Here is an 11134-nt window from a genome sequence, read left to right as displayed (position 1 = left end):
GCAAGGGAGACATATGGTGTGCAAAACCGAAAATGGAGATTCCTCCCCACGCTCCTCTCATTATTCTTCATGGTCATGTGTCTACTGACTTCACCATGGATAGTCAGAAAAGAGAAGAGATTATGCCAGCAAAAATAAATAAATAAATCTTCCCAGAGTAGCCTATTCTCATCATCGACATTACAACAACCATCTTTTATAGGGCACCTAATACGCACCAAGCACAAAAGTTGTTTGATTAAATACTGCAGCGCTACAATGCACATAGCACTGTCCCTGTGGTACACTCAAGGAAACAAGGGCCCCACAAGGAGCACTGACCTGCCAGGGTCACACAGAAAGTAAGGGGTGAAACCCCCATTCAGACCGAGGTCTTCCTGACGCCAGAGCCCTTGCACGGCCTGAATGCTGCCCTCCATGTTCAACAACAAACAGCCCTGATGGTGTACAGGTGCAGCCCTCTTACTGCCTGCACCTGACAGAATCCAAAAAAAATACACCATTATAGTCAAAATGAATCACAAAACAAGATGCCTACTCCACTCCACACTCTCTCCGAGATGTCCCTGTTGGATTCCCGTGAGGGCAACTCAATAATTTGCTATCAATACTGAAGGATATTACCCTTTGCTGCCATTTCTATCTCAGCTACATAGGGGCTTGGGAACGTTGAGTCCACTGGCGTCATCCCAATACTCTTCTCTGCCCCGTCGCAGTCACCTACACGACCTACTCGGTCAGTGTCTCCTTGACTTCACCATGTCTTTCCTTCACCAGCTCAGCACCTCAAACCCTTTCACAGCTCGGCCTTTTTGATTGGCAGCTCTGATCTCCTCTTGTCCTCTTCTCCCTGAACCCGCTGCTCCTAGAAAGTCCTTGTTTCTTCACCTGAATGTATTAGCCCCTACAGCTCCATGTTCACTAGGACTTGCCGTCATCTCCGGAAGGTGTGTCCCAGGCTGTCCCTCCAGGTCGCTACTCTTCCACAGGGCACCTGGCAGTGGAGTTGTCCAGCACCATTGCTGCTGGTGAGTCCACTCTTAGTCCTCTGTGGCCCTGTCCCCTGCCCAAGACATTCACTGTTCCAGTAGTGCAGGTTCACTGGACGTGCAGGAGAGCCTCCCTTGAGGTTTCGTGGCATCCCTTCCATCCACAGACAAAAAGAAAGAGACCACTGTTTCACAACAAGCCCACTCTTTCCGGGGGGGGGGGGGAGGAAACTGTGAAGATTAACTTTCTTCCTTTCATTCAGAAATCGCCCACCCCTGAAATTTAGCTTTCTCCTTAGATATTAAGAGCTGCCTTAACCTAGTCAACGCATAAAGTAATCTGATAAAATATTGATACACTCAGTTTTACCAGAAACACTTTCTAGAACATATTGAAATAAAGTTTTTAAGCAGTTTTAATTGAATTTAAGTTTTTAAGTCATGCTTTCTAGTTTCAAACTATTTTAGGATGACTTTAAATATATGTCACCACAAAAAATATAGCAAGTTGCAAATAAGTGAAGAGTTGTATGTTCTTTATATGGTGATTAGAAAATATAAGTAAATATATGTGTATCCTTGGAATGGAAAAAATCTTTCTAAATTTAATGATAAAAGCAAAACCATAAAGAAAAGAAAATAATAAGTCTGACCAAAGTAGTGTTAAAATCTCTATGGCAAACAAAACATAATAAATAAATAAATAAATAAATAAATAAATAAATAAATAAATAAATAAATAAATGACAGCCTACCCTGTGGTGGCACAGTGGATAAAGCATCAACCTGGAATGCTGAGGTCGCCAGTTCGAAACACTGGGCTTAAGAACTAAGCAACCAATGAGCAACTAAAGTGAGGCAACTATAAGTTAAATACTTCTTGTTCCCCACTTCTCTCTCCTCTTTCTGTAAAATCAATAAGTAAAATCTTGCCCAACCTGTGGTGGCACAGTGGACAGAGCACTGACATGGAATGCTGAGGTCATTGGTTCAAACCCAGTTGAAGCACATCTGAGAAGCAAATACTTTGTGCTCTTCCCCCTGAGTTCAGGAAATCTCTACACCTTTCACAATAACAATTCAGGGACATCAATCATGTCAGAAATCTCTGATGGTAAATCACCCTGATTTTATTCTCAAGTAGCATTCAGCGTAGTGTATCTCGGCCCCTTTTCTTCTGGCGTCAACTTATCTGGCAGAATATTGAACTTCCAGTGCTAAGAAATCTTACACTTAAGTTTTGAGTGTTCTTCTCTAGACTCTTTTCTAAAACTAAATTTTTAAGAATAAAAGAACCTTGACTAACTTTCCAAGCCACCTGACCGTGCAGATAGTCCAAACACACCAATTAGAAGACAGACACGACAAAGTAGATATTTTTAAAGATCCAATAGTATGTTTAGAAAACATATAGTTTTTGTTAAACAAGAAACCCACGTTAAATATGAGGACACACAGATTAAAGTAATGCAACAGAGAAAGATAAATCAAAAGAAAGCTAGAGGAGATACATTATTTGAGATAAAGCAGACTTCAGAATGAAGAATATTATCATAGATAAACAAAGGGTCTTTATAATGATAACAATAAAAGGGTCAATTCTCTGAGAATATGAAACAATCCTTAATGTGGGCGCACATAACAACAGTGTCAAAACAAGCAACACAAAACTGACTAAGAAGTAGGCAAATCTGCTATGATAGCTGGAGACTCTGGCTCCTCTCAATCAGTGATTGGCAGATCCAATAGGCAGAATATCAGTAAAAATGCAGTTGAATTGAACAGCAACATTAATCACTGCATCTATTGATATGTATAAAATATTTTATCCGCCTGACCGGGTGGTGGCACAGTGGATAGAGCATCAGACTGGGATGTGGAAGACCCAGGTTCGAGACCTCGAGGTCACCAGCTTGAGCGAGGGCTCATCTGGTTTGAGCAAAAGCTCACCAGCTTGAGCCCAAGGTCGCTGGCTCGAGCAAGGGGTTACTCAGTCTGCTGAAGGCCCGCGGTCAAGGCACATATGAGAAAGCAATCAATGAACAATTAAGGTGTTGCAATGCACAAATGAAAAACTGATTGATGCTTCTCATCTCTCTGCTCCTGTTTAAACCTCTCTCTCTCTGTAAAAAAATAAGAAGAAGAAGAAAATAATATAAAACATTTATCCAACAACAGCAGAATACACATTCTTCTCAAGCTCACATGGAACATTCACCAAGATAGACCACATCCTGGGCTATAAAACAGACAGACCTTCACAAACTGTGCAAAGTATGTGCTCAGTCACAGTGGAACAGAAAGCAATCACAGAAAGAGAGATGGGAAAATCCCAGTATTTACACATGTTGCATAGCAACATTCTAATAACTCCCATGACATCTGCGACAATCATCCTCTTCTTTGAAAATTATTTTTCCACAAATATCTGACACTATTCCCCACGGTGATTATCATATTATTAGACTCCCAACTCCATGTCTATGAGGGCAGTGCGGACAGTGCATGTGTCTGGGTGAAGAAGAACAGAGCTGTGAAGACAGGGAACCCTGCAGGCTCACCTTGCTGACACAAAGGTAGGTGAGGGCCTCCCGAAGACACAATTGCAGGCCACGTTAGCTTAGCACATATGTTATTTTATAATTTCCTCAGTGTTCAGCCTTCAGTCCCAGAAAGGAAAAACAGCCATGTGCAATTCTTGCTAATATGTCACTTAGAATTAAAAGTCTTCAGTTGATTAGAATCTCCTGCCTCTTACGGAAACTGTTAGGCTTCTCAGGACACATTCAAGTTAAAAGGTGATTTTATTTTATTCTGTTAAAAGTCATTCCATAAGCTTTAACTGAGCACCTACAATATATGAGAAAATAACTGGCATAATCCCGTTCTTTTCAAAAAAATGATATTGAATGCTAGTGAGAGCAGGGAGAGAAACACAATTATATAAATGACATTTTGATAGTGCTTTGAAGTTTACAATGCGCTCTCCTATGAATTGTCATTGAATTGACTTATGCAGAACAAAGTTGACTAAGGGGCCAAAGGGGGAGGTTTAGGAGGAGGCTGGAGATGGAATAAAGGAAACAGGTCCTTGTTGGGTAAACACTGCGTATCAGGCTCCGGTCACCCATTCATTCATCCCTCTTTTCAAAAAGAGTTATTGAATACCTGGTATGTCCGCTGGGTCAGACCTGGGTAGGCATACAATTTTGACAAAACAAAGTCCCTGCCTTCAAAGAATTTAATTTGGAGGAAGGAGCAAAAACAAATAAACACCTCATGACAGACAGTAAAAAAAAAAAATCCAGGTCTACACAGGTAAACCCCACTGCAAAGCAAGCCTTATGCTCCCTGTTCCGTGGAAGACGATTCTGAGATGCACGTGGTTCAACTGCTCAGGGTCACACAGCCAAACTTTAAAGCCTTTGAACCTGAACTCAAAGGCTCTGTTCCTTTGGATAAGCTGCTTTTAGGTTCCAAAATGCTACCCTTAAGTCACAAGACACAAAGGCCACCAGATCCCGACCTGACATTGTGCCTGACAGTCTAAAGCCTTTAAGGTGACTGACCAGAGAAGCAAGGGGAATCGTATAACTTCAACAGAGATGTCAACGGTAAGTAGTTCCATCTCTGGAGAGCTGACTTGTCTAGTCCTGGGCTCTCTACTGGACGCTTTAGTCATCAGCTCAAATTAGAAATTAACATCATTTCAGCCAGTACTGTGTCTGGGCTTACAGATTCAAACAAAAAAAGCATTTACAAAATGTGGAGTGCAGCATTATTTGAAAACAGTAATTGGGACCCAAGTAGGCAAACTGAAGGGGACAACTGTATAACTTTTGTGTCCCCTCACCCCCAGCATATTGTACAAGCCTGGCCCCGATGCCACCCATTGTCCCTTAGTTTCCATATTTTCTTTTCAACCCCTGTGTCCTAAGACCGCTGTGTTCTCCTGGCCGGTGCCCATTCCTACTGAGCCTTCACAACCAGTGTTTATTTTCCACCTGCCGGACTGCCATACACCCATGAAAACCAGTCTCTACCTTAGTAACCGATGTACTGACCATCACACTCCACAAAGGATTAGGGTGATCTCACAGCAACAACAACCACACACACACAATAAGGCAATAAAATGCAAGTGAGAAACTGTTAGGAGAATATGCTTGAAAAAATTTAGAGGAAATTAACCTTCATATATGTCTTTAAGTGTATGGAAAACAAAACAAAGAAAAATGCCCCAGTATATCATCTTCATTGTCGAAGAAGGAAAAAAAAATTCTTACAGGTTTACCAGGGAGCTTTTTCTTATACTTGAGTCTGGAACAATGATTTCCCTGGGGTCTCAAATGGGAAGTACTGAACACATCCTGTCCTCAACACAGTCCTAAGGTGGGCTCTTCTTTGTAGACTCCCTGGATAAAAGACATTAACATAATTCCGAATTTAGTATAGCATTGTCATAGCCTTCTGCTGCTTGTTGGGTGGCAGAAAGATGCTCCAGAGTCACAATTCTAGGAAACAAGTTACTGAACACCAGGGTATTACATTTAGCACAAATCCTATTGGATCACATTCAAAAATAACTTAAAGAGGAAATTCGCTTTTTTTTAAGATTTTATTTATTCATTTTAGAGAGAAGAGAGATAGATAGAGAGGGAGAGGGAGGGAGGAAGAGAGAGAAAGAGAGAAGGGGGAGCAGGAAGCATCAACTCCCATATGTGCCTTGACCAGGCAAGCCCAGGGTTTCAAACCAGTGACCTCAGCATTCCAGGTTGATGCTTTATCCACTGTGCCACCGCAGGTCAGGCAAGAGGAAATTCACTTTTCACAGGAATTAAATGATTTTACTGTTGAGAAAATCAAGGATCTAGGAAAATCAACAGCGATTTTTATTTAAGAGGTTCTCTGTGTGTCCTAATCGCTGAAATTAAACCATAGGTACACCCAAACAAGTTCTTTCTGGGTGACTTATTATGCTTTCATGTAGGGAAAACTACTCTATTTGTTTTTTATCTAGTCTACTCTCATCTTTATTATCCTATTATTTTCAAATATAATTCCACTGTTTCAAATACCAGGATGATCTACTTACTTTTTTTTTCCCAAGTATTACATAACAATTTAATTTCAAGCTGAAGGCCCTCCTTCTTTCCTTTCTTCATTTGTCTTTTATTATCTTTGTTTTTAATTGAATGTATTGAGGTGACACTAGTTAACAAAATCATACAGATCTCAAGGGCACAGATCTACTACACATCTTTTGCATACTATATTGTGTGTTCATCGTTCCCGCCAAGTCAAGCCTCTGTCCATCACCATTTATCCCCTCTAAACCCTCCTCCAAAACCCACCCCACCAATTACCAAACTGTTTTTCATGTTCATGAGCTTGTTAAACTGGATTCTGGTCAACTCAAAAAATTATCTGGAATATGAGAGTCTTTGAACATACAATGTTTGTGTTGAAGACTTTTGTCCTCTGATGGCCAAACACCAGATTTGAAAAAACCTAGTTTGCTATGATGTAGAAATAGATGAAAAACCCTGGAATTCAAGTCAATAAACCCAGTTAAAAATCTCTATCTTTCTAGGAGCTTAAATATTTTAGATTCCACATAAAAGTGACATCATACAGCAGTGGTCTTTCTGCACCTGGAGTATTTCATGAGGAACAACATCTTTCGCTCATAGAAGCAGAGTGGAGAAGGGGGGTTACCAGGATCTGGGAGAGAAGAGGGCAATGAGGAGATGCTGGTCAAGGGGTACAAAGTCTAGTTATGCAAGATGGATAAATCCTGAAATCTAATACACAACCATAGGACTATAGTTGACAATATTGTAACCTTGAAATTTGTTAAAATTGTAGGTCTTTTTTTTTTAATTTTTAATTTACTGTGTTGACTGGTTTTGAGTGTCCCACTCAATATAACACCCTCTGCACACTGTTCCGTGTCCCCCATACCCCATGCAGAGCCTCTTTCCACCCCATTCCTTCCTTTTCTGCCTACCCTTACATCAAGGGTACATCTTAAATGTCCTCATGACAAAAAAAGAGAGAAGAAAAAAAACTATAAAAATACTTAAAAAAAGAATTTTAAGTTTCAATCATTCACTAATTTATAGACCGATTCTAGAAAAATAAACTTCTTTCTCTGTTTACCCCTAAAGAAAGGAAGGTTGGGTTAACTCACCTCTGAGGCCCTGAAGCTTTAACAATCAGTATCTGTGATATTTCCACATGCTCTGAATAATGACTGAAGCGCTACATTCTAGCAACAGTCCTGTGGACACAACTGAGCTCCTCATGTCTCTGAGTACATGGAGAAGTACCATAGTTATGAGGGCCAGATTCATTTTTCCTTTTAAAGAAGGAGATGAGGATTAAATAAGCAGGCTACTTAATTAACTACTTAGGCCTTATCTACCCCAAGTAATTCTGATCAACCAAAGTAAGTAAAAAACTCTATGATCTGGCAGAATGGCAAAAAAATGTCCAAAAAAAAATTATTCATCAGACACCTGTCTAAAATAACAAAACATTTTATTCAAGACTGTTGCAAGAGGGGTGAAGTGTATTACAATAGGGCAGACAGATTAGCCTCAACTCCAAATACAGGACAAGTGTGAATTTATAGCCAAGGAACAGAGGGAGGAGGTCAGTGGCTGGCTGAAATCTAAACAGACACATCAGGAATAGAGAGATTCTTGTTGAAATAACTTAGCAGGATTCCTACTAAAAACAAGCCAAGAACTTAGATACAAGGAGTTGCAATCGAGGGTGGGGGATAAAGAATTTGATTGCATCAAGGGAGGGGCTTCTTGCTAAACTGATCTAGCAGAACTGTTGCTAAAATCGGGCTCAATCAGGAAAGACAGGGAGGGACAAGGTCGAGTTCCAGGTGAGAACAGAGTTCAGAGGAGCCTAACAAAAATTGGATTGAGAAAGGAGACATTGTCAAGTCAGAAAAATAATTTGGGTTCAAATCCTTGATTTGCCACCTATTAACTTTGCAATTATGCAAATGTAGCTGAGTCATTAACTGCTGTAAGCTCCAGTTTCCCCTATATAAAATGGAGATCATCACAACCACTCTATAGACCCCACAAAGACATTATAAGAATCAAAATCAAGATGAGATGTTGCAGGTGAAAACCTTTGGTAAAGTAGAAAGCTTCGCAGGTCTCTGAGGAAGTTAAGCCACAGTCGAATGACCACTGTCCTCTCATCTCCCACTGGTCAGAATAAGGATATAATAATGGTTCTTCCTGTCAACCCACTGGAAGAACCATCTGGATAGAAAAATTCCGGACCAGTGTTCTGATTAGCCATGCTCATTTGGATGCTTGAAAGAGCATTATAACAATATATGATGAACGATGTGCCCCCTCGTGATACCATACTCCTAAATCCTAACACGTCTCCTTCTGGTGCAGACCTGGAAGAAGGTGACCTCGCCATGGGCCCCAGCAACCACACCAGTGTCAGGGAGTTTGTCTTCCTGAAACTCACGCGCTTCTGGGAGCTGGAGATTTTCTTGTTTGTGTTCTTCCTTGCTGTGTATGTAACAACCGTGCTGGGCAATGCCCTCGTTGTGGTGACCATCACCTGTGAGTCCCAGCTCCACACTCCCATGTACTTTCTCCTGAGGAACAAATCCATCCTAGACATTGTTTTCTCTTCAGTCACCGTTCCCAAGTTCCTGGTTGATCTCTTGTCAGAGAGGAAAAGCATCTCTTACAATGGCTGCATGGCCCAGATCTTTTTCTTCCACTTTGTTGGGGGGGCGGATATCTTTTTCCTCTCTGTGATGGCCTATGACAGATACCTTGCAATCGCCAAACCCTTGCATTATGTGACCGTTATGAGGAGAGAGGTGTGGGTGGCCTTAGTGGTGGCTTCCTGGGTGGGTGGTTGTTTGCACTCAATTGTCCAAGTAATTCTGATGCTTCCCCTTCCCTTCTGTGGCCCCAACACGCTGGACGCCTTCTACTGTGATGTGCCCCAGGTGGTTAAGCTGGCCTGCACAGACACCTTCGTTCTGGAGCTTCTCATGATCTCTAACAATGGGCTAGTGACCCTGCTGTGGTTCCTCCTGCTTCTGGGGTCCTACACCATCATCCTGGTGATGCTCAGAGCTCACTCCGGGGAGGGCAGGAAAAAGGCCTTCTTCACCTGCACCTCCCACATCCTGGTGGTGACTCTCCACTTTGTACCTTCTGTTTACATCTACTGCCGGCCTTTCATTACGCTGCCCATGGACACAGCTGTGTCCATCAATAACACGGTCATCACTCCAATGCTGAACCCCATTATCTACACCCTGAGAAACCAGGAGATGAAGTCAGCCATGAAGAGACTGAGGAGGAGACTTGGACCTTCTGAAAGTAATAAGCTGGGGTGAGCAGTCAGACTGAGGTTGGAAATGTAACTCAGATTTGATTTTCTCAAACTGCCACCTAAGAGTAAGAGTGCGAGCTACATCCTCTCAGCCCTTCAACTGGAGCAGAAGGATACAAGAATAAAAGGAAGAGGTGAGATGAAACAACATAACCATAGGCTTGGGGATGGGAGAAGTATGTGGTAGAAGGTTGAAACCAATAACATAAATGCTATTTTGGTGTAATCTGTGACTCTCAGCCAACATATTTTACCTCATTTCCACTGACTGCAATATGGAAATAATTGATCTGCTAACGAGCTTGTCATGAGAATGAAACATGGTAAATGCCTTGAGGATGATAGTGGCAATGTGAGTGGCACTCTAGGTATTAATCAGACATATAGTCTATATTCCCTATTATCTACCCCTCTATCCCTAATCATGCACATATACAGAATACAGAGGTTCTTATTTCATACATGCTTTCTCTAGTGACAGTCATTTCTAGTCAATTATTAATGTTGATTTTTTTTTAGTGAGAGAGAAGCACAGACAGAGCAAACAGACAGAAATGAAGAGAGAGGAGAAGCATCAACTCGTAGTCTCAGCAGTTCAGTTGTTTATTGATTATTTTCTCATTTGTGCCTTGACTGGGGGGCTCCAGCTAAGCCCGTGACCCCTTGCTCAAGCCAATGACCTTGGGTTCAAGCCAGAAACACTGGGGTCATATCTACGATTCCACACTCAAGGTGATGAGCCCACACTCAAACCGGATGAGCCCACACTCAAGACTGCAACCTCAGGGTTTCATACCTGAGCCTTCATCATCCCAGGTCGAAGCTATATCCACGGCACCATGGCCTGGTCAGGCTTAAATGATTTCTTGATTTTATATTTTGAGAATAGAGTTGTCAATATATAACACCAAATAGTGAAAAGAGAAGAAATGTTTCAATTTATCCTAAGCCAGATATATTCATGGACAAATCTATAGACAGACCAAGTATTCCCTATTGGCAGGTCCGTTCTACTTACTTTCTCAATAAAATTAATCTCAAAGTAAGTACTGTACAGTTTTGGAATGCATCTGCACAAAATCCACAATGATAACTCGTTGCATGGTAACCTGAACTGTCTTTCTCCCTCCAGCCCCTTTCCACATCGCCTCCCAGACTTTAACAGCTAGAGCCACGTGGTCTTTGTCTATGCATGTCTACACAATTCCGGACAAATCATTGTAGTACCAAAAAGAAAATACTACCTAAGAAATGCCTTTTCAGGTACTCAAGACTCATTTTGTGTAGCACGAGAGAAAGGAAGCACATCACAGGCAGGGTCGTTTAGGAATAGCCACGGGGTCTGAGTCTTAATCCACTTCTCTCCCGAGGGAAGGGCTGGACTCCAAAAGAGAAGACATACAGACAATGAAAGCCCTTCTCTCTATGTCCACCTTAAATTTACCTCTCAGCCTCCAGTAGTAATTCAGAAACTATCCAAGAGTGCCTGACCTTTGGTGGCACAGTGAACAGAGTGTCAACATGGGACGATGAGATCACCAGTTCAAAACCCTGGGCTTGCCTGGTCAAGGCACATACAACAAGCAAGCAATGAACAACCAAAGTGAAGCACCTATAAGTTGATACATCTCTCTGCCCTCCCTCTGTAAAACCAATAAATAAAATATTTTTTAAAAATTATCCAAGAGCAATAAGGAAGCTCAGGATATTGCAACACACAGAACAATTCTTACAAGTTGTTATGA

General features: G+C 41.6%; 1 protein-coding gene across 1 annotated transcript; it reads left to right on the top strand.

Annotated features, from left to right (window-relative positions):
* The first annotated feature begins 8448 nt into the window (after window positions 1–8448).
* LOC136388581 (olfactory receptor 4D6) lies at window positions 8449–9393 on the top strand. The gene has a single exon (XM_066360404.1). It carries the CDS (start codon window positions 8449–8451, stop codon window positions 9391–9393), a length of 945 nt encoding a protein of 314 aa, XP_066216501.1.
* The last annotated feature ends 1741 nt before the right edge of the window (window positions 9394–11134 follow it).

The sequence above is a fragment of the Saccopteryx leptura genome, chromosome 1 (assembly GCF_036850995.1).
Source record: "Saccopteryx leptura isolate mSacLep1 chromosome 1, mSacLep1_pri_phased_curated, whole genome shotgun sequence".
Lineage (NCBI taxonomy): Eukaryota > Metazoa > Chordata > Mammalia > Chiroptera > Emballonuridae > Saccopteryx > Saccopteryx leptura.
Note: the sequence above shows the minus strand (reverse complement) of the source record. Positions and strands in the feature narration are given on the sequence as shown.